The 27,704-nt window shown below is 42.7% G+C and overlaps 1 protein-coding gene across 8 annotated transcripts in view; it reads left to right on the forward strand.

Annotated features, from left to right (window-relative positions):
- Positions 1-8,793: 8,793 nt before the first annotated feature.
- The window catches only part of MGA (MAX dimerization protein MGA), a 54,394-nt gene continuing 35,483 nt past the window's right edge, over positions 8,794-27,704 (forward strand). For 7 of the 8 annotated variants that reach the window (XM_064146131.1, XM_064146152.1, XM_064146140.1 and 4 more), the window contains exons 1-8: positions 8,794-9,864; positions 17,334-18,264; positions 18,597-18,684; positions 18,830-18,925; positions 23,084-23,212; positions 24,666-24,764; positions 25,613-26,262; positions 26,897-27,254. In XM_064146131.1, coding sequence (XP_064002201.1) covers positions 8,819-9,864; positions 17,334-18,264; positions 18,597-18,684; positions 18,830-18,925; positions 23,084-23,212; positions 24,666-24,764; positions 25,613-26,262; positions 26,897-27,254 — 3,397 coding nt within the window. In that variant the 5' untranslated portion in view covers positions 8,794-8,818. Of the gene's footprint in view, positions 9,865-17,333; positions 18,265-18,596; positions 18,685-18,829; positions 18,926-23,083; positions 23,213-23,607; positions 23,693-24,665; positions 24,765-25,612; positions 26,263-26,896; positions 27,255-27,704 lie in introns of those variants that run through there. The other variant, XM_064146187.1, reaches the window with a different exon arrangement.

Consider the following 27,704-nt stretch of genomic DNA (forward strand, 5'->3'; position numbering starts at 1 on the left):
GGGACTTCGTGTGACTGTCCAGGCTGCCTGATCATAGTTAGTAATAAACTTGTAGACCAGACTTCACTGCCTGCCTGCTGTTGTGTTTTACACTGGAACGATTTTTGGTAGCTGTTGTTTTCAACCAATGAGTCTAACTTCAGCTAGGCTTGGTTTTAACTAGTAAATTTGAGAGCTTAAAGTCTCCTTTATGCTCCAGTAGTGTTTCAGTCTTTCACAGTACGCACTATGACAGAAGTGTCCTGTTTCTGTCTACTTTTTGTAGCAGAAAATGCAGTCAACACAGCTCTTGTGTTTTCCTCAGGTTGACAACTGTAGCTCTGCTTAACTGTCTATAACATACCTTGCTCTCCCATATAGGATCTTCAGCAAAGTGTGGACCTTGTGACCCTCCAGCTCCTAATCTCTTACTGAGTTTTTACAGAATCTTTGTATTTGGAGACAAGGTCAAAGTAGGAATGAACAGCACTGTTTTTTTTGCTACATTTGGAGAACTAGCAATCTCTGGGTTGTTGTGTACTAAAGTTGCAGGTTCTGTATTACCGTGTGGCATGTAAGCTTGAAGTGGTGATTTATGCTTGTAGGCATCACTGAAAGAAGGAATGTAGATACTGAAATGCAGTTTGTGAAGTCTTTCAAGGTAATACAAAGTGGGGATTATGTCTGAAAGCAGCACTTTGGGGAAGAGGGTACTTCTTGTTCATGAGTTTCAGCATTTCAGTTATGACCATCACGTTACTGGTTAGTATAATGTAATTCTCTCTGATCATGGAGGGCAAACCAGTTTGGTTTTGTGCTGCCAATGGGTATTTAGTATAAACAAGGCCTTAAACTGGCATTTGTGCTGATCTAAATGGGCAGTACTTCTTTACTGCAGTACTCCTATTTTGTCAGCTATAAGCTGCTCAGAAAGAGATTACTGAAACTGGTGGGAATTTGTGGTATGTGACTTGTACAGGTGAAACTTTTTTCTTGATAAATGAGAGGTTCTGCTTGTGCTGCTGGCCAAGATTTCTACCTGCATTAGGTAAAAGGGTAGCAAAATCCCTGGCAGTGATAACAGCCTCTGGTGTTGCTTCTTTTATTGCCACTGGAACATACTGCTCATGAGCCCTGAGCTGTCTGTTGTTCAGTTCTGTGTGTCTGCTCTTACTCATACAAATGGCTCTCCCATACTGAAGAAAAAAGGCTGTATTTCTGTGTTGTCACTAGAATCCTATCTCTTAGTGCAGAATAGTGCCAGTGCTTCCTGTGACCCTGAAACTTGATGATTGCTATACCTAATATGTGATTGCTGATGACTACTCTTGATCAGTCTTGGACAGCGTAGCTTAAATTTTTTAACTGGTGTAATTATTTCTGATTGAATTTTATTACGGGGAAAAGTGCTGTGCTGGATGCAACAGCTTGAGGCTGCTACAGCTCTGTGCCTCCAAGTGTAACCAGAAGCAAGCCCAAAAATGTGTTTCCAGTAGGCACAGGCACATAGAACACACATAGGCATGACATACATGAGCATACATGTTTGGCTGTGAATGTCAGGCAAACGCAGACAGCAGCGACAGCCTTATCCTGCTTCCTTCCCCATCTGAGCAGGGTGGATGTCTGCTAGAGAGTGTGTAAATATAAAAATGTGTGTGTAGATTTGTATATATCTATGTACAGGATAGATTCCCTCAAATAGCTGGCTTAGACACTCAGTCTGCCCAGCAGTTCTTGCTGGATCTCAGTATCTTCGCTTATTGGCTTCTGGACACTGAAGCTCCAGAGGCCACAGCCCTGCTTCAGGTGATGGTACATGCAGACTGGGACTGCCCCGGTTCTCTGATGTCCAAAAACCCCTTTGTCCCACATGACCTTGACCTTCAGCCAGAGACAGATGTGCATATGCACACAGAGCTCTCCCTGGCACTGCCTCAGTGCCCCAGTAGCCAGGACTTTTGTCAAGCTCCACACACACATATCCCTGCATCATTCCCAGAGTTTATAGCCTTACTATAATGCTTTCTTGATTCCTTTAGTCCTCTTACCTCACATTTGATACATGAAACATGAAGGCAGTTGGCTGCTAGCCTTGGCTTTTGCTTGTGTGAAAGTATCTTAGAAACTTCTGAGACAGCTGTTATGTGAAGCAGTTTTAGAATGGCTGAACATGACCCTTAGCAAAAAGGATACTATCTCCTTGTGATTTTTCCTATCTCATTCCTTATAATTCTTCTGAGCTTTTTTTCTCTCTCTACATCTGATGTTGCCAGGATTTGGGGTGTTTCCCTTTCACCCTGCCAACCTCGTGTAGTATATGTGTGTCACGGTTTAACCCTAGCTGGCAATTAAGCCCCACATTAGTTTCGTGCTTGCATCTCCTTGGTGGGATAATTGGAAGGATAAAAGTGAGTTGACATAAAGATGCATGCTTCAATAGGTAAAGCAAAAGCTGTGTGTACAAGCAAAGCAAAAAATTGAATTATTTTGCGGCTTCCCATTACCAGGCAGGTAGGTGTGTCGCCATCTCCAGGGAAGCAGGGCTACATCACATGTGATGGTGACTTGGGAAGACAAATGCCATAACTCTGAACATTGCCCCAGTCCTTTTTCTTCCCCCAGCTCTATATGGTGAGCATGATGTCCTATGGTGTGGTATATCCTGTTGATTATTTAGGATCAACTGTCCAGCTGTGTCCCCTCCCAACTTCTTGTGCATACTAAGACTGCTTGCTGGTGGGGTGAGGAGCAGAAAAGGTTTCGACTCAGTGTAAGCACTGCTCAGCGGTCTTGAAGACATCTCTCTTATCCAGAGTTTTCAGCACAAATCCAAAACACAGCCTTATACCAGCTACTAAGGAAAAATCAACTCTTCCCCAATCAAGACCAGCACTATGATGCTTATGCCTCCTGTTTGCTGCTTTCAGTATGTCTTCATAAAATGCTGGAAGTGTCAAAATCACAATCTTAGATTCTTTTCTATTTGCAGAATTCTGTATTTAAGTAGACTCTGTATAGACAGTGCATCCAGTCTTGTCAAAAGGGAAAAAAATACTTTATGGTTTTCTATAGATCCTACCTGCGTTACTGGTTCGATGCACATTTCTCAAGTGTATTTTCTTCAGCTAGGTGATTCTGAGATGTTCTCCCACAGCATAAACTTCCGCTCCCAAGAAACTTTCAAAGGGGTGCTTTGAAAGCACAACTTTGTGTTGCTGCTCTTTTGCCCAGTGTCTGCATCCTAATGGTAAAGGCACAACTGGTTGCAACACTTCCAACTGCGATGCCGTGACTTTGTGGCACCATAATGTAAGTATCCATCCTTCTGCAGTGGATATGGTGTCGTAAAATAACCATTAGTGGAAAAAGACAGAGTGTGGCATTCCATGGGTGTTTTGGTGTGAGTTCTCTTAATGTTCTGAGTTCTTTCAGTGGACTTGAGTACTGTGTTCAGTTCTGGGCCCCCCAGTTTGGGAGGGACATCGAGATGCTTGAGCGTGTCCAGAGAAGGGCGATGAGGCTCGTGAGAGACCTCGAGCACAAGCCCTATGAGGAGAGGCTGAGGGAGCTGGGATTGTTTAGCCTGGAGAAGAGGAGGCTCAGGGGTGACCTTATTGCTGTCTACAACTACCTGAAGGGTGGTTGTGGCCAGGAGGAGGTTGCTCTCTTCTCTCAGGTGGCCAGCACCAGAACGAGAGAACACAGCCTCAGGCTGCACCAGGGGAAATTTAGGCTCGAGGTGATGAGAAAGTTCTTCACTGAGAGAGTCATTGGATACTGGAATGGGCTGCCTGGGGAGGTGGTGGAGTCGCTGTCCCTGGAGCTGTTCAAGGCAAGATTGGATGTGGCACTTGGTGCCATGGTCTAGCCTTGAGCTCTGTGGTAAAGGGTTGGACTTGATGATCTGTGAGGTCTCTTCCAACCCTGATGATACTGTGATACTGTGACTTGTTCTCAGAAGTATCCCAGAATTGTCAGGGTTGGAAGCAACCTCAAGGATCATCTAGTTCCAACCACCCTGCCATGGGCAGGGATGCTTTTCCCTAGATTAGGTTGCCCAGAACCACATCCAGCCTGGCCTTAAAAACATCCAGGGATGGGGTTTCCACCATCTCCCTGGGCAAACTTGTCCCAGTGTCTCACCACCCTTATGAAGAACCTCTTCCTAATGTCTAATCTCAATCTACCCTCTTCTAGCTTGGATCCATTCCCCCTAGTCTTACTGCTACCTGACACCCTAAAGTCCCTCAGCAGCTTTCCTGTAGGCCCTTTTCAGGTATTGAAAGGCCATGATAAGATTTCCTTCAAATCTCTAGCCTGAACAATTCTCTCAGCCTGCCCTCATAGGAGGTGTTCCAGCCCTTCCTGGACCTGATTGACAAGACGGAGGACTGCCAGTCTAGGCGTTGTGCTGGGTGAGGTGCCGAGGGCAGGAAGAGTGTTAAGTTATGCCTAGACTGTGCAAAGTTAACTTTGGCCACATGTTGGTTGAGAAGGTGTTAGCTGTCTGAAAGCTCTGACACTGTAGGGTCAGATTCTGACGTGAGGTTTGGCAGATGAGTGAAGCCTTGTGCAGAGGGATGGCGACTAGTGCTGGTGCAGGCTTTAGCGTTACCTCCTCAACAAACGGTTTACCTGGGGAGGCAGGAGCTCCGGGTGCCCACGGCGGTGTCTTGGCAGAGGGGACCCGCGAGGGAGGCGGTAGCCTCCACCCTGGGGATTGCGGGGCCGTGCGACTGCGGCCTCTCCGCAGGTGAGGTTCTCTTAACATCCCAGAGGGCAGGCCGCGGAGGCTGGCGAGCAGCAGGGACCTGCCGAGGCCGGCCCGAGATGCGGTGCTCGGTGGCTCTGTCCAGCCGGGGCGGTAGCCAGGCGCGCGTCCCGCCGGCGCCGCCCCCCGGCTGCGGTGTGCCAGCGCGGGAGGTGTCCCACCGCCTCCGGCGGGCCCCTCGCCAGACCCGTGACCTGGGGCGGAGCCGCGCTTCTCCGTCGCAAAGGGGGGCGAGTGGGGCGGAGTGGCGCCTCGCCCGCGCTCGTCGGACCACAGCGGAGGGGCGCGGCTTTGCCTGTCGGAGCTCCGCGGGGCTTCGAAGGCGGCAGCCGGTGCGCGCCGCGGTGCTCCCCATTCGAGAAGCTTCCCTGAGCGCGGCGCTGTGCTGCGGGCGTGCGGCTGGGCGCCGGCCCCGCGCTCGGCCTGGGCACGTGATGGGCAGGCGGGAGGGAGGGGGGGCGCGTGAGCTGGCTGCGCGGCTGCGCACGTTGCGACGCGGTGACGTCAGCACGGTGCGCACGCACATTGTCCCCAGCTGGCGGACACACGGTCCGCGTGAGGAGAAGGGAAGTGGGAGGCTCCGCGCCTCGCCTCGCCGCACGCACGGTAATTCCCGGGGAGCGGGGCTGCGGCGGGGCGGGGAGGGTGTGCCGGCTTCCGGCGCCGGTCGCGCCGCGCTCCAGCTCCCTGCGCCTTCCCCCGCGCCTCCTGCTCTGCCTCCCTAACTGCGAAAATTAACACCAGGAGCAGCCACGAGGCACAGGGCGCGGGCTCGGGTCCACCGGCCGTTCTCCGGCAGCTACGCGAGGCGCCGCTTCGGGGCCGCATCGGGAGAGCCGGGCAGGGCTGGGCCGTCTCCCGGCGAGGAGCTGTACGGCTTCCTCACGTGCACCCGTGCTGCTGCACTCTGCTGTCGTCAGCCGCCGCAGGCAGTGGTTCTGACCCTCCGCCGTGCCCAGAAAGCCCGGGCGGTCCCTCGCTGCGGCTGCCAGCCCCCATCCCCAGGCTTCCGGCTGGGGGCCGTCCGGCGGCAGGGAAGGGGGGCCGGGCATGAAAAGCGACAAGTGCGCCGCGCGGCCCGTGACCGTGTCGCCACCTGCCCCGGGCGGAGCGCTAGCGTCTAGCCGCATCGGGCGCAGCCCTCTGGGCTGGGACCGCCCCTCCGGGTGCCCGTGCGGGCGGCACCGCTGCCGTGGTGTTGAACGGCAGCGCCGTGCGTTCAGCGCTCGTTGCCATTGGACCCGGCGCCGGGCTCCCGTCAGCGGCACGGCGGCTGCGGTTGGCGATCTGTGCCGCGGGTCTCGCACTCCGCAGCTCACCTCCGCTGCGTGCCGGATCTCGCGCGGGCAGCGGGATGTCGTCATCAGCTCGCTGTCGTAACGGTGCTGCTGCCCTTCGGGGCCAGAAACCCGGGCAGGACACCTTCCTTCTGAGCACTGCTCCGGATCGTGATCGAGCCTGCAAGCTGGGCTGTTTGGGGTTGGGTTTGGTTTTGTTCTGAAACGGACTTTCCCCATCTGATGATCTCCGTGCTTTTGGCACATCTCAGTGCAGTTCTGAGTGCTTTTGGCCACCGCTGCCTCGTTAGATGCTGCTTCTCACATAAAAGGTCTGCATATAGGTAGAGAAAGTCCAATACCTGAAGCTGTTAGAACTTAGCTTTCACAAATATGTTTTGAAGTACTGGATTAGAAACCCCATGCTATACTAGAATGGTAGCCTAGTGCCTACGACCAAGGGTAGTAAAATGTGTGATTTTTTTTTTTTCTTAGAATAGGCCATATTACTGCTGAAATAATGTAACTTTTGGCTACTTAGTCACATTGAAACCACACACATCTTAAACTAACTGGATACCTTGAATGGTTCTTATAGCGGAAATAGCTACAACAGTGCAATGTGAGAAGTCCAAATGTTGGAAAACAGAAACAATCTCAGTAGGTCTTTGTACACATAAAATTTTTGCTGAATGCATGATTATTAAGTATTTTAGAGTTTAGCATGTCTGGAGTTGTACTTTAAGTAAACTTAAAGTGACGGGCTTTCTGTATATCTTAATCCAGATCTGGTTTGTGATTTGAAATCACTTTGATAGTGTATTTCCTGAATAAGTTGATACAGTGTTGATGTCTGTTGCACAGCATTGGTGTGAACTTGCTATATGATTGTACCTTCAGTGTACACATAAATGTACTGCCTGTGCATGTAGAAAGGATAGCTTGGCAGAAAAATGAACAGCTTAGGATGCAGTTTCTTTCTTCCCATTCCATGTATCTGATTTTTTTAAAGGAAGTATGTGTTTTTTGGTTGATTTTTTTTTTTTTTGTGAATGAGCATGAAAAAGCTTCTTGTGGGTTAGCTTTTCAAGTTGCTGAGACTTAAGGTTGTTCTCTGTGGAAAAAGTAGGGCAGTGTTCTGGAAAATATGAAGCTAGTTTTGAAAGCTCGTTTATTTTGTGTTCTGTGCTCTATTAACTAGTCCTGGGTGGTAGTGGTGTGTTTATTGTCGTGTTTCCTCCTCAAAGTAAAACTGAAAACCAGGTCTTGTAACTCAACAGCTTAAACCCCCATGAAGAACAGTTCTGTTCTCTTCCCCTAATTTAGCTTTTGGACAGAGTTTTAAAATGCAAAGTTTAAAGGGTGGAAGTAAGTCTCTTATGTTTCCTGGGTGTCAAGAACAGTTATGGAATACAGATTGCCTGCCTCCTGAGCTTCGAGGTAATTTCCCACATGTATGTGGCAGATGGTTTGCACAGGGGAGTGTTTCCTCCTACAATAACCCAGTCCTAACAAAGTGAATATGGAATACCTAGTTCTCTTAAAACTCAGGAATTTGGGTTAATTCTCTGGAAGGAAGTATGATTGTTTTCGAGCAGCAGCTTGCTAGTGATTGTGATGGGCTCTTGCCCTTGGTTTCCACCATCTGGACGTTTGATACAATTGTCAGTATTTTTTTTGTTGGTGTTGTATTCCATATATAATAGGGATCAAAGTATCAGCATCTCTGTGGGAAGGGATTTGTGTGAGTTACCAGAAGCACTTAAGTTTAAATTTTCACACTGGGAAATGTACAGACTGTTTGAAACATGGAGTTGTTTATGGTCTATTGTAGGAGTGCTGACATAATGCTTAATCTGTGAGGCAAACACACAGAGGTGGAATACGCAAATGAAGGTAACTTTTTTAGCTCCCTAGACAGGGATTAGGCTGATTGGAACAGTATGAATGTTTTCTTACTTGATTTAAATAATTTCCATCTTTTAGAAGATAGAGGTAGCTAAGGTTGCCTGGTGATTCATGTTCATGCTTTTAATTTTAGCTGTTCAGTCTTTTGGGGGTTAGTTTGTATACTTTTTCCCTAAGCTTATTTATTTGAACTATTTTTTACCTTCTATTGTTGTGTCTGCTGTTGACAGATGTTTAGAAGCTCTTGGGGTTGAAAGGAAAGGTGAAGAAATCCCAACCGCAGTATGTTTTAATTAAGACATTTTGGAAAGGTGTCTTAACCTTTCCTCCCCCAATTTTTCTTTCCCCTTTCTCCCTTGCATTTTTCAATTTTGAGAAGTTTTTGGACCTCTGGGAACTTTTTTGTTCTGGCAACAGCAAGTGACTTCTGCTGTTGTCAGAGATGTGCCACTAGCTCTGCTGTGCATTTTGCCAAATGCTGTCTGCTATCACATGATCTGAAGAGTTGAGGCAAAATCAGAATGAACAGCACTTCGAGATACCAAACAAAGCAAAGAGTCTTGTTGTAGCAAAGCATCATATGAAAACGCAGTTGAAATGTGTTTAGCCCTTGTATCTGTGAGGCCTAAATTATATACGCACCAGCAACCTTGATTTGATCTGTCCTAGTTGTGCTTGATTTCATAGTGCTGCTTATCTTTTAAGTTTCTAGCATGAAGAATTGTTACAAAAAGGTTCTCTCATGAGGCTTAATTACTTTCTTAGACTGTATTGGAATCATTTTGATGGGCTTTTCCTTTTTTCCAGAATGGTGAACACACATAGAAGATCATCAGGACTGTGCAGCAGTTTGATTTGAGAGCTCATCAGAGTGTTCATCATGGAGAACCAGCAGATTGTCTTGAGTAGCGGGGATGGTGGCACTGTGTCTGGTGCAGCACCTGCTTTTTTTGTCATCTTGAAACAGCAACAGGGGAATGGTAAAGCTGACCAAGGCATCCTAGTAGCAAACCATGAAGCTTGTGCTCTTGCCAGCAGCGTATCAACTCCAGTAGTATCCAAAGTCAAGCCCTGCCTCCCAGCTGAGTGTGTCTCAGGGGGCATTACTGTCACCCTAGATAACAACAGCATGTGGAATGAGTTCTACCATCGCCACACAGAGATGGTTCTGACAAAGCAAGGCAGACGCATGTTCCCCTACTGCCGATACTGGATTACAGGTCTGGATGCACGTCAGAGGTACATCCTAGTCATGGACATATCCCCTGTGGACAATCATCGATACAAATGGAATGGCCGTTGGTGGGAGCCCAGTGGGAAGGCAGAACCACATGTTCTTGGGCGAGTGTTTATTCATCCAGAATCCCCTTCCACTGGCCAGTACTGGATGCACCAGCCAGTATCTTTCTACAAACTCAAACTGACCAACAATACCCTGGACCAGGAGGGTCATATCATCTTACATTCTATGCACCGTTATCTGCCACGGCTTCACTTGGTGCCTGCAGACAAAGCCACAGAAGTCATTCAGCTCAATGGCCCGGATGTCCATACATTTACTTTTCCACAGACTGAGTTCTTCGCGGTTACAGCCTATCAGAACATCCAGATTACCCAGCTGAAAATAGATTACAATCCTTTTGCTAAAGGTTTCAGAGATGATGGTTTGAGTAGTCGACCTCAGCGTGATGTGAAACAAACCCGTAACTCAGGATTGGAAGGAGGTGACATTTGTGGTCAGCCTGCTGAGATTGATGCATTAGATTTAAATAAGAAAGGTTCAGATTCTTCATTCAGTGGTCAAAACCCATCAGATGGTGATCTGAACAAAGAATCTTTTAATGCAGAAAGAGACTTCCTGGGTTTCCGAGACACTGACTTAAATTCAAGTGGTATGCCAAAGCTGAAACAGGAAGTCTCTGAAAGGTGGGTTAACATTATATTTTTGGCACAAAAGCTGTTTGAGAGGAGTATTCAGTAAAACATTAAACAGTTAAAAGTTCTGCCTTCAAACGGCAGAACACTTAGTATTGTTAAAATCTTTGCTTTAACAGCAATCTGTTGGTCTGGACTTTCTGATCTGAGTGGTGTATTCCTGTGTTGCTTTAACTCCTTTTGTAAAGAAGTTTGTCTTAACCCTGCTAGTATTTTAGAAGACTGTTTTTTCAGAGTTTTAAACCGAGCAGGTTGCAGTCATTGAAGCATTCCCTTTCTCTTTAAGGTTGCTTACCCACAGCAACGTGTTGTCTATCTTTAGTTTTCATTAGTGAATGGGTGAGGATGCGTGGTGTGTATGGATATTATTTAGGGTTTGTGTAGGGGTTGCTGCAGGGCAGTTGTAACTGGCAGCATGCCACTGTTTTGCTAATAACCGCTCCTGTAAATTATTCCACAAAGTAGTAGGAGGCAGCCTGCCTCTTAGTAGTCCATTGCTTCCTGCTTGCTGTGAGGTAAGAGACCCTGCACCCAGAGAAGTACTTAAGAATTAGTGTTACACTGTTCAAACCTTAGTTTGCTCTCCAATAATTTTACATCTGTATGCTAATTCAGTATTTTTGAACTATTCTGTTTATGTCATACCTACAGAAGTTAAAAGGTATATTGGGAGCCTATTCATTGTGTGGAACCTGCAAACTAGCAAGTGTTTGTGTTTGTAAAGCAGATCTGGTGAAACCTCTTCTTTTATTTGCACTTGCATTTAGGTTTCCAAAATCTAGGCAAGAGAATTAAGCCAGTCATAGTGAATAGTTAATCTGTGTCAAGAGATGCTAGTGATACTTCATAACTGAAGACCTTATTCAAAGCAAAACAACCAGCCAACCAAACCAGGGCTTTCTCTCATGCTTCATGTCTGTCTGTGAATACCAGACTTAAATCTGGCAAAGTTTAAGCAACAAAACTAGCCTTAGGTAGATCAGTACAACAAGAAGTTATTTAACTGCAGGATATGATGATGGTGTTAATGGTGTAATTAGAGGTCAGTTCTGGAGGAAAGAAAGTTGTATTTCTGACAATAATACAGTTTGTTTCAAAGGCTGTGTTACTACTACAATATATTTTAGACAAGACAGATTTGCTCAGGTCGTTTTTTAACTTGGAGAAAGCCTCTCCTTGCCTTTCGAGTAACTGAAAACCTTCAAATTACAAAATTCTGTGTTCTTTTAAACTTCATTGAGTTTAATTGTAATAACTTTTAAGACTGCTAGAATTGTTTTGGGATCTAGAATGGCCTAGCCTTTCTTTGGCAGTGCTTTACAGTGCTTTGGCAGTGCATTAGGAAGAAGAACATTTTCTGCACTTTTTCCTTTGTCCAGAAATGTAAAGTCTAGAGAAAACTCAAAGACAGAAGATGCAATGATTTCAGAGAGGGTGGATTTCTTTAGTTCCTGAGAATATAGCATGGAGAAGTATGTAAGTAATGTTGCATACTGGAATTAAAACAATAAAGCTTTGATAATAGTTACTGAAAGGTTTATTTTGTCTTAAAAGAGGTAGATTTTTTCCTCCCTGGGTTCAGCCGCACTAGAAAAAGCTGAATTTTTGATAACTGTCATTACCTGAAGAAGGTCATTGAAGCAGGTTGCTTGGATAACTGTTTGAACAGCTTGCTGGGGGGGTGGTGTTTGGTTCTCTTCTATTGCAGGGAATAAACCCCATTGTTTTAGGGGCTCAAGGACCTTCCTCAAACAAATCGTGCAAATTGACATACTTAATTTCTTTTGGTCCAGAGCGTGTTAGATGGTTTCCCTTGTTTCATCTCCAAGACACTTTAACTCTGAAATGTGCTAGAAGCTTGTAAGCACCAATCATTCAGTGATTAAGTGTTAATACAGTTCTGGAATTGCCTTCAAGCATTGTCCATTTTTTTATGATTTTGTAATACATGTCAAAAAGTCAGGTCCTATATTTGGAAGAGAAAAATTGAGCTCATCCAAGAAATGTCAGAACTGTCTTTATGTGCTGGAGTTCTCAGAACGTTCGTTCTCCTTTTCCCTTCAGATCTGTTCATGGTGCTGAGCTCTGAGCCTTGCAAGGACAATGAGCAAGTGGCACTTTCCTTTATGACACTGGACACATTAATACTTGCATATTCAGGAAGGCAGGATAATGTAGTTTTTTTGTCATGAGCAAGGTATTACTAGTAATCGATGAGCACTTTCTTGCTTTTACACAAGACAGTGATTTCTACAGAGTTTAGATTTGAATGAGAGTCCAAAGCTAAGAACTGCTACCTCTCAAATAATGTTCACTAAAGGAAGTGGAGTTCCTAGTACTGTAGTGTGTGCAGTTTCTCACCCATGCTCAGATTTTCAGAATTTCTGAAATTGGAACTGTGTGAAAGTTTACATAGACCTGAGGATAATTTTAGTCTTGAATTATTAGCACAATGTGGAGATGAAGTACTATTGTCTTTTTATAGTCATTTTAGGGCCTGGTAGTTTGTTTATTTTCATTGAGTGCATTGTAAAGAAACTAAATGTTTACTTTGAGTTACGGATGCTTACATAGAGTCATAGAATTGTTTTGGTTATTAATCCAGCACTGCCAGATCACAACTAAACCACATCCCTCAGCACCACATCTCTGTCTTTTAAATCCTTCCAGAGATGGTGACTCCACTTCCCTAAGCAGCCTGTTCCAGTGCTTGACAACCCTTTTAGGAAATAAATATTTTCTGATTCCCAGCCTAAACCTCCCCTGGCACTATTTGAGACTGCTTTCTCTTGTCTTACCTCTTGTGCCCTGGGAGAAGAGATAGATTTCCCACCTCACTGCAGCATCTTTTCACGTAGTCTTAAAGACTGACAGGGTCTCCCCTTAGCCTCCTTTTCTCCAGGCTAAAAAACTCCAGTTCTCTCCACCACTCCACCCTTTTCCATTCAAATTGTGCTCTGGAACCTTCACTGTTTTCTTGTGGCTTGTGTCTCAGCACCTTAGTGTCCTTCCTGTAGTGTGAATCCCAAATCTGGACTCAGTATTAGAGGCTTGACCTCACCAGTGCCAAGTACAGGTGGACAACCATTTCCCTCTTCCTGCTGGGCACACTCATCCTGATACTGGTCAAGATGCTGTTTGCCTTTCTTGGCCACATGAGCACACTCCTGGCTCTTACTTATCTGGCTGTTGACCAGCACCTACAGACTATTTTCCAGCCACTCCTTCCTAAGTGTTGCATGGGGTAGTTGTGATCCAAGTGCTGGACTCAGCACTTGGTCTTGTTGAACCTCATCCCACTGGCCTTGGCCCATAAATCCAACCTGTTAAGATCTTAGCATTCTGTGTTCCTTCTGTAAAGTCTTCCCTACCCTCCCAGCAGATTGACAGAGCCACCCAACTGCAGGTTTACTGAGGGTGCACTCATTGCCCTTGTCCATATAATTGATAAAGATATTAAAGAAAATAGGCCCCAGTGCTCAACCCTGGGGAACATCACTTGTGATGTGGCACCAACAAAATTTAAACTCCATTCACCACAACTGTTTGGACTCAGCCATCGTGACAGTTTTTTATCCAGGAATACTTATTGAAATATTTGTGCCTGGAACCACTCAGATGTTGGGCCTACAAAGGGAACCACAAGCAAATCTCAGTGTTTTTAAGTCTTACAGGCTAATGTACCCTTTCTCCATTTTTAATTCCCTGCTTCAAAATTACAAACACCATAGGATTTTTAATAGGTCCCAGAGTCTTTTTCTGTTGTAGTTGTCTTGTGTTCACTTCAAATGTTTATTTTTCTTCCCTCCTTGCATTCCTCTTGGAAGAAGAAAGCAAGTCATCATGGGGTTTGAAAACCTCAGGCACAGTTTGCTAGATTAATTCTAAAGAAAATTGGGTAGTTGTTTTTCCCCAGGACATATTTTAAAATGATCAACAAAAAAAAAAGTCCCTATATCACAGGGTGCTAGGATGTTAGGGGTTGGAAGGGACCCAAGGAGATCATCAAGTCCAACCCCCCTGCCAGAGCAGGACAATACAATCTAACACAGATCACACAGGAACACATTCAGATAGGCCTTGAAAGTCTCCATAGAAGGAGACTCCACAGCCTCTCTGGGAAGCCTATTCCAGTGCTCTGTGACCCTTATCATAAAGAAGTTCCCCCTTGTGTTAAGGCAGAACCTCTTTTGCTGCAATTTACATCCATTGCTCCTTGTCCTATCACAGGGAGCAAGTGAGAAGAGCCTGTCCCCCCTCCTGGCCAGCCTTCAGATAACTTACAAACATTTATCAAATCCCCTCTAAGTCTTATTTTCTCCAGACTAAAAATCCCCAGGTCCCTCAGCCTCTCCTCATAAACCATGCCCTCCAGTCCCCTAATCATCCTTGTAGCCCTCCGCTGGACCCTCTACAGCAGATCCCTGTCCCTCTTCAACTGGGGAGCTCAAAACTGAATATAGTATTCAGGATGAGGTCTCACCAGGGCAGAGTAGTGGGGGAGGAGAACTTCCCTTCATCTACTGGACACACTCTTCCTAATACACCCCAGGATCCCATTGGCCTTCCTGGCCACAAGTGCACATTGCTGTGCCATGGTTAACTTGTTAGCCACCAGGACCCCCAGGTCCCTCTCCACAGGACTGCTTCCCAGCAGATCACCTCCCAGCCTGTACTGGTGGAGTTTATTATTCCTCCCCAGATGGGGGACTCTGCACTTGTTTGTGTTTGTTGAACTTCATCTGGTTCCTCTGTGCCCAGCTCTCCAGTCTGTCCAGGTCTCTCTGGGTGGCCACACAGCCTTCAGCTGTATCAGCCAAGCCTCCCAGCTTGGTGTTGTCAGCAAACTTGCTGAGCAGACAGTCTGTGCCCTCATCAATGTCACTGATGAAGATGTTGAACAGGACTGGCCCCAGCACTGATCCCTGGGGGACACCACTAGTCACAGCTCTCCATCTGGACCTGGCACCATTGATCACCACCCTCTGAACTCTTATCTTGCAACCAGTTCCTAACACACCTCACTGTCTCCTCTTCCATCCCACACTTCCTCAGCTTGCTCACTAAAATGTCATGGGAGACAGTGTCAAAGGCCTTGCTAAGGCCAAAGTAAACTACATCCACTGGTAATCTCAATATTTTCAACAAATGAGCAGTGAAATGGTTTTTAATTTGGCAGCACATAAGCAAGTGGCTTCTATACTTTTACTGGTTTGCTCTGAGGGTATCAAGTACAGTACTTGAGGTGTAGAAAAAGTCTGGTTATATATGAGCATTGCTCCATACGTGGCAAAGAAGGACCTAGGCAAGATGTTTTTTCACCATTTTGACCTAATCTCAGATTAAGTCAAGAATTTTGAGAGGACAAACTTGGATAATTCTAGTTTGAGGTGATGCACTGTTGACATTAGGCATTGGAATGCGCTGCCCAGGGCATGGTTGAGTCACCAACCTTGGATGTGTTTAAAAGTCATTTGGATGTGGTGCTTGGGGGATATGGTTTAGGGGAACCTTGTAGAGTAGGGTTGTTGGCTGGATTTGGTGATTCTGTGGGTCTTTTCCAATTAGAATGTTTCTGTGATACTTCATCTTCCCATAGTGCATTAAGTTTCCATGTCTGTTACCTTGCACGTAGCTTCATAAACTGAGGGCCCAATGAAGTTACTTCAGTGCTAAAAGGCAGCTCTGATGGTTTCAGAAGTTGCTAATTGCAGGTGAATTAAACAAATTAGAAAACTGTTGCTCAGCAGTTTTGCAAATACTTGGGTGATTCCTTGTCCTTGTTGACATCTTGGCTTACGGCTGCAATATGCAGAATAAAACCATTTGTGGCTAAAAGTGTCAAATTTTATGGCAGAGCTTCTTTGTTTTGGATACTGTCCAGATCCCTAATAGAGAGGTAGTCCCTGGCCTGAGTATACATCTTGCAGCAGATAAAAGAAAATGACTAGAGAAGTCCAGGCTTTAGCTGGATTTCCAACTGGAAATAGTAGAATTCTGATGAAAAACTTAGTCCTAGCCAGCACATTCTTGTTTGTTTTTCCCTGTCTCTTTGTTTTATTTTGAGATGGAAGAGCAGACAACTTGGATCTTCTTAACAGCATTCCCTTCAGTTGTGGATCTGCTGTACTGAATCTGCCTCTAGCTGTGATCTGACAGGGATTTGAGTTGTCCATAACCTGGATTGCCTTAGGATTTCTTCCACAGTAAACTTGCTGAAGAAGAGAGACTTTTTAATCTTCCATTTGGTACTTGTAATTAAATCAAAGCTAGAAACTCTTTAATTGGAGAGCGGAGTTGGCCAGAGAAGACAGTAGCTAAGAGAGAACTGATACGGCCTTCTGCTGCCTGCCATTTCCTCATATGGCAGGCTTTTGCTTCAAGCTTAATTGTAGTTACTTAGTGTAATTGTGAATTGAAGCAAGTTTTCTATATAGATTCTGTCTGGGTGATTATAGTAAAATACACACAATATATAAAGCAATGTTCCCTTCATAATGTGTTGTACTACAATTACATTCAGTTGTATCTGAAATTATGTTAGCAGTAACTATCTAAAATATTATTAACATTTTTATAACGTAAACAAGTGGAATAATAATTTAACATAATTTAAATGTTTATAGTGTATATATATAAAGGGGGGTGTTAGACTCATATCTGATATGTTTAGTAAATAAGTTCAGAGGTCCATTATGCATGAGAGTTTCTGGTTTCATATCTTAGCTGCTTCCTGTTATGGTGAGGAGCCAGGTTCTGATGTGCTAAACTGCCAACGGCAGGTTTTTTTTGGTTTGTGTGTTTGTTCCTTCAAGAAGCCCATCCTGGAAGTGGAATTGGCTGCACTTAGTTAGCCTTCCTAGTTTAATACTCAGACTTAACATAAAACTTTAATGGAGCATAGTTCACTAGGATATTCAGGTTTTGTAAGTGTTCAAATAGCAGTGGAGTTCAGGAATTGCCTGTGTGTGGCTTTGGGGTGAATTAGAAGTATTTTTGTTAAATCACATAAACTGAAGTGCTTTAAGTGCTCACTTGGCTTCTTATTTGGCAGCACAACAGCTTTATTACGGTCACTATGAGATATGCAGCAGACTAAGGCCACTTCCGAGCGTTTAAAACATGATAGCTTAGCCTGAGTTCATGCTGAGTCTCAAATAGGAAGAAGTGTGAATGTCACCCTGCTGTTACTAGGGAAGGAAATTGTGCTGCTGCCTTCAGATAAGATGTTGGGTTGGTTTTAATGGTGGCAAGTTTGAAAAAATGCTTGTTTTTTTTTTTAGCATGTACATCTAAGAACATAAGCTTGTAAATGGCAGCTTGGTTAACAGACTAATGTAGCATTTTGGAAGGTTTTTGCAGTATCTAGTAAAGGATTCTAGAAGATAATAGACTTTTGGTAAAGGAAGAGATTGATAAAGATCTTGCTTTTTGTTTTTGTCCTTTCCTTCTCACTCTAGTCCCATTGCTAGCAGTTATGAGAGCAGTTCCCATGTGGCATCCCCACTGGACCCAAAGGGACACTTTAACGTAGTTATTAAAGAGGAGCCAGTAGATGACTATGACTACGAGTCAAGTATTTGCACACAAGGAGTAAATGTGAAACAGGAAGACACAGATGAAGAAACAGATGAGTATTCCAATACTGAAGAGGATGATCTTGCCCTACAAAAACAGTTAATGAGCTGTGATGAAACAGAGGGAATTAATGGAGAGTTCAGGTCTATGAAGCGTGCATTAACCAGTCCTTCAGGTGTTGCCAAAGCAAAAATGTTAAAACTGGAGAGTGGGAAGATGCCTGTGGTCTATTTGGAACCTTGTGCAGTCACAAAGAGCACAGTGAAGATATCTGAGCTGCCGCAGACCATGCTGTCTTCAGGCAAAAAGGATAAATCCCCTTTGAATGCAGTACTGGAGTCTGTGCCTGTAGGTTTTGAAAATCATAAAGACTCTTGCTCAGGGACAGCCACTGTGACTGAGGAGCTAGTTATGAAAAAACAATCTCTTGGGAATAAAATGTCACAGAAATACTCTTCAATCAGAGAGGCCCAATGGGCTTTATCTAAATCACCTAGTTTTAATTCCAGGGGCTCAGTAAATTATCACTTCTCAGCTAAAGAGATCTCTGGAAGAAAAAGGCCTGGCATGCTGAAGAATCCTATGTACCTGAAAGGCTCTGGTAGCAATCGAAAAACCCTGTCTTCAGTTACGACTAAAAGAGGAAGGCCACGGAAGCTGAAAATTTCCAAGGCTGGTCGACCACCTAAAGGCATAAGGAGAAATGTGCTAACAAGCAAGAACACCTCTCTGGGGCCTGGGAGTATCCTTCCAGATGTTAAGCCAGACCTTGAAGATGTTGATGGAGTCCTCTTTGTGTCCTTTGCATCAAAGGTGAAACCTAAATATTTTGAGTAAAATTCAAAATCTCTAATGTCTCATTTTTAAGCCCTTTCTACTTAGGACCTGAAAGTAAATTTTCTTTTAAACAAAGTTTACAGATTTATGGTCTGTTTTCAATTCTGTTCTTAGCTTGTCTTTATTAACAAGTAAAAAACATTAAGAGTAGCATAACTTGGGGGAAAACAGTGGGATCTAGAGTTCTCTATAAAAGAATGCATGCTTATTTATTAAACAGCCTCATGTTTCAGTCATCATTGGATGTTGTCTAGTTTGCGTCTAAGTGTTTTAAGGGAATGCTTATTCAAGGTTCTTCATATATGTAGGAAGCTCTTGACATTCATACTGTTGATAGAACTGGAGGAGAAGAATCACAGAATCCTCAAGCTCCCTTGCTGACTACAACTGATCCAGGTACACTTCTGTATTGTTTGTAAGTGGCTATTCCCTTTAATAAGGGAATTTGTAAAGGCACACTGAAAAGTAAACCATTTAAGTGATTTTTGTTTTTAAATACAGTAAATATTATTTTATATGTTCTCTCTATATTTTTGAGTAGATTGTCAAGCAAGAATACAAGTTCTGGAAAAGGAATTGATGGAAGAGCTGAAGACTTTGAGGCATAAGCAAGTAATACATCCTAGCCTTCAGGAAGGTAAGCAGGTAGCATACATGTTACAGCTGGTTGTGTTTTGCACTTCATAATACTGAGTGGATAATTCCCTATGAGGTGCCATACTATATATGCTCAGTATAGCTAGCATCTGATCTTGAATATTGTTTTCTAACATAGGAAAGTGCACAAGTCTGTAGGTACAAATGTTAGACTATGAGGAGAAATTTGTGTGAAGCTGTCAGTTACCCTCTTGCCACTTGTAGCAGTGAGACAAAACTGCGTCAGATGTGATGGATATTTCTTCCTGGAGGCTTTGAAAGTAGTTTCAGCTTGTCAGTTAAGATGTTTTCACTTTCACACATTGATATTGCAAACTAAAAGAGGTGGAGGAGGCAGATTAATCTTGGATCTGCAACTGCAGAGCAAGAGGTTGAACGTCATCATACACCTCCTACAGAAGATGCTGAGCCTTAAGACTTCATCGGTGCCTGGTTTGTAATGAGCTAATCCTTGTAGAGAGCAGATGAAGTTGATTTTAATCCTTCATAGAAAACAAAATTTCCTGGTAGTAGAGGAGCTTAAGATCCAGTAACACTTAATTAAGACTGTTTGAGTTGGTATTTCTTTGAGTCACTGTAGATCCAGGTTCAAAGGGCCAAACACATTACATGTAATTTGTGATCTTTCACTTATATACAATATTGTCTTGAGGTCAGATGGAAGAAAGGCACGTATCAACACAGCAGAACTTAGATACTCTCTCTGTTGAGATTTTGAAAGTCTTGAGACTGATGACATTAACATAGATACCAGAGCAGATAAAGATGAAATTAATCTGATTGGAAGGATCATACCTCATGCTTTTGAGGTTCTGGCTCTGAGTTTTTTAATCATGTAATGCTGTGGGATTTGGCACTCCAAATATTGATTTTGGCTCTGCTCATTATTTTGAATCCTCACAGAGCTTCTGCTGTGACGAGCTTTGGATTATCATGAATGATTTATGCAAGGGGTGCAATGAGAAGCAGCCTGTCATTTTTTGTAGCTGTTAAAAAGGATGCCTTTGCATCTTGCTAGTGTTGAGCTGATGTTCCTATCTTCCACCTTTGTGCAGTGGTCACAGAAGAGTAGTAGAGAGCTCTCAGAGCCCTGTTGTGGATGTAGTGGAAATTAAACAAGACAACCCATCTTCAGTTATGTTGTACCTCTGGTATAGCAGCATCATCAACGATTGTATCATGGATGTCTAAATGCAGTTCTCCCGTCCTGTGATTCCAGAAATAGGTGGCCCTATTTGCTGATGCCCTGACTGACAAACTTGTCCTCACAGCTCTGTGTGTTGTTAATTTTTAAAATGGTGGTAAAATCCCTTTTGTAGCCAGCTGCTGGCAGTGCTAGGTACAGCACTGAGCTAGTGTTGCAGGGATACTAAGGCTATTTAGGATTATAATGTAGGCCTCCTTGATGTTATCTTTACCCAGAAAAAGTATAATAAAATTGTGGTATGTTTGCAACCATAACATTAGTGGTGACTGTTTTACTAGGAAGATGTAAAACACATGTGCTTCTAAATGAGTGGTCGTGAAATGTGTGGTACCTTTTGAAGGGTGATGAGCAAGTCACAGACACCAGGAAATGGACAAGAAAAGTGAAGCATCCAGCTAAGAAAAAGACCTGATCAATTTTGACTTTGTTGACTCCTTATGACCATCATTTCCAATGTTGGATAGTAATCTACTGAGCCTGTTAAATGGTTAAATTGTAGTTCAGCAATGAAGATAATGACTGTCACCTGTCTAGCTTGCAGAAGGAAAAGCAGTTATGTGAAGATTATTCACATCAGGAGCATTACTGCAGATAGACACAGATGTAATTTGATCAGGCTGTGAAGTGAATTACAATACATCTAATTTTGTTAGACTTCAGCTGCTGCACATTAACTGAAATTAGTTCTTACTTTCCAAAAAGTTACAGGTCTTTTGCCTTCCACTGCAGACTTGAGATCATGAGAGGAACGTGATGCTAGTGGAAAAAAGGATTATGTTTTCTTTTCTTTCCATCTCCACAAAATAATCAGTAATACATAAAAAGACATCTGGGGAGTAGCTCTATGTTAATGGCTCTATCTTTTTCCAGGTATACTGATTCTAAGTAGCATCTTGGAGCTTGATACTGCCTAATCAACATTCTGGATTCTGATACTTGTTCTCCAAAATTTCTTGTCCACAGATCATGATTAATAATACCTCTACCTCCTTGTCTTCTACTACAGAACAGTCAAAAGAGACATGGTTCTCTTCTCTCTGGGAGGTGTGCCTTCAACCGTTTCATGGCTTACTGGCTTTCTTGTCCTTGCTGCATCTTGGGAAATGTTAATTTTGATGTTGAGTCTGCTGATGTTAACTGCTTTTGGACAGTGTAGATGAGAAGCTTAAGTTTCTTTCTGAGATCCACTGATGATGTGGATCTGTACCTGAACCCACAACTGCTGTTGATTCGTCATATTTAAGAAAATTATGACTGAGACTTTCTAGGTCTTTCAAGGAAGAAGATGCTTCAGAAAGAAGGCAATGTGGTTTAGGTGTGTTGGGAGGAAATCGCCTGTTGGAGTACTGCTGTGCTATGGGGTGCTTCTTCTATTTGAGCTATTTTGAATCCCTTACCATATTTCTGAAAATCAAAGGCTCTGTTGTCCTGCATTCTATTTCAGATTTGCCAGCTGCTTCTGATGGAGGGTTCTTAAGGGTCTTCATTTGCTATTGTTAGATTACAGCAGTTGAAATTTAGCAATGCTCTGGAGATGATAGAAATTAATCAAAATGTCATGTACAGCAATGTCCGTACTGGTGTAATACTGTTACCCTTTTGTTCTCCTTAGGCTGCTTGTGGTCTACCCATGTTGTAATTGTTGGAGTCATTGTCTTGCTTTTTGTCTGGGTGTTTTTTACTTCTGAGTCTAAACTGAAATAATGGATTTTTTGGGGGGTGATGTTATTTTTGTTTAAGCATTAAACAAAGCTAGGCTTGTTTGGAAGGTGACAGAATAGTTAAGTGAAGTGTCAAAGAGAGATAAACTGTGCACACATTTCATTTAATTTTAACTAGCATTTGAAAAGAAATTGATGGCATCTTGATGCTTTACAGTTGACATGTTTTTACACAAAGCACTAGATTGGCTCGTTTTCTCTGAGTAGATTTGAAAATTGTCTTACTGAAGTGTATTTGCTAATGGTATCTGTTAAAAGAACCACGTCTGAGATTTGTTCCATCTTGATTGTTTTGATGCTGCCAGTAATCAGGTCTTTGTTGCCACTTTAGGACTTAAATACATACCACCAACACAAGAGTTCTACTGTACCTGCAAATGCTGCTTCGTGTCCTGAGCCATGTCAAGTCATACATTTTCAATTTCAAAACTCATATATTTAATACATACATTTCAGAGCAGTTGGCAGCACTAGCAATATTTGTAGATTTCTGTAGCAAAGAACCAAAATAGATGTTCTCAACTTCAGACTGGGAGCTGAAATTAATTGGCAAGCTCTTTCTTGAGCTCAGTGTAACTATTTTCTGAAAATGCGATCAAGTCAAATTTACCAGCGTCTTTTTTTCTCAGCATTTCTGTATCTGTATTCATTCTGCCATGGATAAAGATAGCTTTTGGGACTAAGTCAAGTCTTTCAGTGCGAGGGTTCTGGGGAAGTTGATGAAGGAAGGTGTTATCAGCAGTTAAGCAGTTCTGATGGCATCAGTGAGGTGGATTCTTTAATTTCTTTATAACTCTTTTTTTTTTTGCTTAAAAAACCCCACCCCAGTGTTTTATTACAAAGTGCCCAACCTGGAAATAAAACAACCTACTTCATTAACAGGTGAATTGAGATTTATTATGACACCGTCACTTCACTTAGTATGTTTGTGGAAATTTTGGTAGTAATCAAGAAAGCTATGAAAAGTTAATTGTTTCTATATTCATTCATTAAATTTCCCATTCCCTAAAATATTCTTCATACTTGATGAAATGCAGTGTAAGTAACGGGTTCAGTCACTAATGCTGTTTTTCATCTCTCTTTGAACAGTGGGTGAATGCTAGAAAGGCCTGTATATAACTTAAAAAATTATTATTTAGTAAATACTTTGACTTGCTTTTTCCTAACATCTTGCTGCATTGACACATTTACTGATACTTGCATCTTGTAGTGGGACTGAAGTTGAATTCTGTGGATCCAACAATGAGCATTGACCTGAAGTACTTGGGTGTTCAGCTTCCTCTTTCCTACTCAAATTACTCTTCGTGGAGCTATCCAGGAGCCAATCCAAGTTCTCCAGGTGGGTAGAATATGAATACACTGAATAAATTTCGAGTATTGGCCTTTAATATTAATGATGAGAAGGAGAGAATAGCCATTTAGTTGACCTTGATATCTTGAAGAGCATTAAAATGGTAAAATACAGGGACTTCCTCAAATCGCTCTGTGGTTAGTGGCCAAGGAGTATTGAGTAATTCTGGCCAGATTGTCTTCAGCCTTCCCTTTTTGTGATGGTTGTGGTCCAGTAATGTTATGTGTCTAGTTTATTTTGGACTGCCATGTTTGTCTATTTGAACTGAGTTTTATAAATGTGAATGTACAGATTAGGTCGTCCCAGGTTGCTCAGAAAACCCGAAGCGATTAACATTTCTGTAATGTGGCTTGCATGCAAACCAAATAAGTTGTCTTTCACAGAACCTGAATATTAGAGCTTTCCAGAAGAAGCCTGAGGCTCCACTTGGAGGCTGACCTAAACTTCATGGTTATTATTATGGAAGTGCTGACCAGTTATGCATTTTAAAGCTTAACTTTGTATCCAAACAATGTATTTCGTATGGTACTGTAACTATGATTCTAATATTGTTGATAGATACCATTTTAATAATGAACTAGTTGGAAAAAGTACAGGGATGATTATATTTCTCCTAGTTACCTCACTCTCCTACTTTAATATTGTTAACAAGAATATTAAAGATGCTGTCTTTCTTAATCTGCTTCTTTTGGGAGCTGGTGAAGAGGCAGACATTGTATCTTAGTTTAGCTTGCACTAAAAAAGTGAGTTCAGAAGACCTCAGTTAGCTCAGGGTCAAATGCAATTATTCCTGGGCTAGGGATATGTTAAAAAAAACACACAGATCCTGGTTATTATTTTTACATTCCAACTTAGAATGCAAAGAGCTGATGGGTAACTTGACAGAGATGATGTTGTTTGCCTTTTGTGGTCTGCCTCTACCCCTAACTGGTACTCAGATAGATCTGGCAACAAATGTTAAACGAAGTTTATTACAGTTCTTATAAAAGTTACTGGTTCAGTTGAAGGCAGACACTCAAATTACTTTCCTTGCTGAAAAATGTTTTATCAGCTCAAAACCTGCCTGGTCCTTTATTAAGCTACTAACTAGCTGATTCATTTCTGTGAGTTTTGCAATCAGCTGCTTGATCCATTGCTAAGGAGGAGACTAAAACTGAAAATACAGGAGACATCTTCTGTACGGTATAGCAGATGCAGGGGCATATGGTTTCTACAGGAAGCTTAGCTTGTTGAGTGTTTCATTAATTAAAGCAAAACCAAACCCCAACCCCCCAAAACAACTGACAAACAAAAAAACTCCCCCAAAAAATCAAGTTTCTTTGTTTGACCTTTTGGTTTATTGCTGTTCATCTACCCCTGTAAAGAAGGAAGCACAGTTTGCTAGGTTATGGATGCAGTCAGGTTTGGCTCATAAACTAAGGTTAGCTTTCTTCTTTTCCAGATGCTGGATTTCCTTTTGTTTCCAGGACAGGAAAAACAAATGATATCACAAAAATCAAAGGCTGGCGAGGAAAGCTTCATGGTGCTTCTCGAAATGAAGGTAAAAAAAGAGATCAGTGTGCATACTTCCAACAAATGGCCTTTCTCTTGATCTTCCAGAGATCTTGCAATTTGATAACTGTTTATATTTTGTTGAGAGATTTCTTTTCTGTATTGCAAATGAAGAAAGATTCTTTTATGATAACATTTCCATGGTCAGAGTTGAGATTTATGAGATAAGTGAGAAACTGCCTCTGAGTAAGATAAAAATACCTGCGTTCTACTTAAACAGGAGGCCAGAGTGTAGATCAAAGTTGTAACAGCTTTGTATTTGTTCATCAGTTTTGAGTTTACATGGAAATAAGCTAAATCCAGAACTGTGTTGCCCCAAGAACCCTAATGAACTAGAGTAATTTTCACTTATATTGATGTGTTTTTAGCTCGATTTAGAGTAGGAAGTCTATAAATAATTCCTTTGCCCTATTTCTGGGAGAAATGGGTATTGAGCAATTTGCCATTTTTTACTTTAAATGTAGATTAATTATTTTTATTGTGCCTTCTGCATGTACATGTAGATGTAGAATGTTGTGTTGCAGCATTTTGGCTATGTTGTGGTGTAGTAAGCATGCTAAATATTTAAGTCAATCAAAGTAAGTTGATAGAAGCACTGCCTGACGAAGACATACTGGCTTTGTGTACAAATAGATCTGTAAATCTCCACAAAACCAGCTGTTCTGACAGCTGGTTGTGTTTCAGAGTGGATTATATTTGGCCTGCCTGTGTTTTACTCTTCTAAAAGAATTGTATGTGTTTTTTAGAGCTGTCTCCCTCCTCTGATGTTTTGTTGTTATAAGGTTTGACAGAGTGATTTCCCAGGATATAGACGATGTGCTCTTTATTGATTTTTAGGTGGCAGTTCGGAAGGTTCCTTGAAGAATCGCTCAGCATTCTGTAGTGATAAGCTGGATGAGTACCTGGAAAATGAAGGGAAATTGATGGAAACAAGTATGGGATTCTCTTCTAGCACTCCCACTTCTCCTGTAGTGTATCAGCTTCCCACTAAGAGCACTAGCTATGTGCGAACACTCGACAGTGTTTTAAAGAAGCAATCCACCATAATTCCATCAACATCTTATACATTCAAGCCTATTCCTCTATTGTCTACCTCTAAGAAGACAAAGACTCAAACCAGACAGACATCTGCAAACAGCAGAGTAAGATCGTCTTACAAGCCTATACTGCCATCACCTTACTCTGGAAAGCAGAAACAGAACACTACAGCATCAGGGGACAAGGCTGCTAAGTCTGTCTCAAACAGCAGTTTGAGTAGCCAGGGAGATAGTTTTGTGGTGCCAGCTTTGGACGAAAACACACTTCCAAAACAGATTAGCTTGCACCAAGCTCCACAACAGCAACAAGGAGCTCGCCCACCAGGTCTGTCTAAATCTCAAGTGAAGTTAATGGACTTGGAAGACTGTGCCCTCTGGGATGGCAAACCACGGACCTATATTACAGAAGAACGAGCAGATATCTCTCTGGCAACCCTGCTTACAGCTCAGGTACATCTGTCATAGTTTCTTGCCTTTCTGTACTGTTGCTGTTCCAGATCTGTCCACTTACGGATGTACATACAGATGTAGAGAATATATATATCTATAAAATGCATCCATAGATGCAGCTCAGGGCTGCTAAGGAGGATGACAAAGTCTGATGTTCCTTTGTGGTGTAGTATTTGCAGTGGAAGTTGAGAAGTGCTGCCTCAGCAGAATGTAAAAAAGTAATGGCGATAATAGCATGTTGATAGGAATCATTAATAATTTATGTGCTCTCAACTTCTCACCATAAAGTAATTCTGCTCTGCAGTAACTGCACTCCTTAATACTTCTCACTCTTTCAGTTTGACTTAACTGCAGTGAAATCCTTGCCATGTAAGTTTGGTTGTCACATGAAAAACCGTTTTGCTTTCTTCGCATCTTTATTTATTACCAAGATGGTTTAAACTGTCTTAAATTACCCCTCAGAAAACTTAAATGCAAAGTCTGTTCTTTTTTTCCAGTGTAAAAGACAAATTTTCCTTTGCAAGCCACACAGTTGGAGGGGTTATTCAGTGTCAACCTCAAACAGCAATTTTGCACGTGCTTGATTTAATCTTACTAACATTTGAGGTGTAAACTTCTTTACAATTTTTCTTAGGCTTCCCTCAAAACTAGACCTATCCACAAGATAATAAAGCGACGAGCACCTCCTTGCAACAAGGATTTCTGCCGACTGGGATGCATCTGTGCCAGTCTAGCACTGGAGAAACGTCAGCCCACTCACTGCCGCAGGCCAGACTGTATGTTTGGTTGTACTTGCTTTAAGAGAAAAGTGTTGCTAGTGAAGGGAGGATCAAAACATAAGAAAATGATGAAGAAGGCTGTGCGAGGAAATCTTGTGCTCTATGGATCACAGGAAGAACAGAAAGAGGATGAAAATAAGGAGGAAGAGGGTGATGGGGAGGAAGATGAGCTGAAGCAGAAAGATAAGAAGAAGAGAAAAAGAGTGGAATACAGTGAGTATTACTGGGAAAAAAGTAGTAACTTACAGCTTTGTATCTGTCTTGATGTGCATTTTTATTGGGGCATAGTAGTGATGCCATTTCTAAATCCAGAAATTGTGGGTGAATTCTAAGAGCTTCATAGATACATAGAATGGTTTGCATCATCTGCTTCCTTACAGCTGACTAGCAGGAAATAACACCTTTTCTCTTATTTTTAACTCTCATCTGTTGAGCATTTTGGATACTACTTAGTTGTTCGTGAACTCCACCAACTCATCACAACAGTGAGCTTCCAGTTCCTTAAGGAGTTAGTCAGTAGGACCTCATAAAAAAAGGATCCTCAGGGACAGGGCAGTAGAGCAGAGATGGCAGATCTTAAGGACATTATCCTTAGGGTGCAAGATTTCTTGATCCCTATGTGTAGGAGATCAGGCAAGGAGGGGAAGAGGCTGACATGGCTGA

This window comes from Pogoniulus pusillus, chromosome 1 (genome assembly GCF_015220805.1).
Source record: "Pogoniulus pusillus isolate bPogPus1 chromosome 1, bPogPus1.pri, whole genome shotgun sequence".
Lineage (NCBI taxonomy): Eukaryota > Metazoa > Chordata > Aves > Piciformes > Lybiidae > Pogoniulus > Pogoniulus pusillus.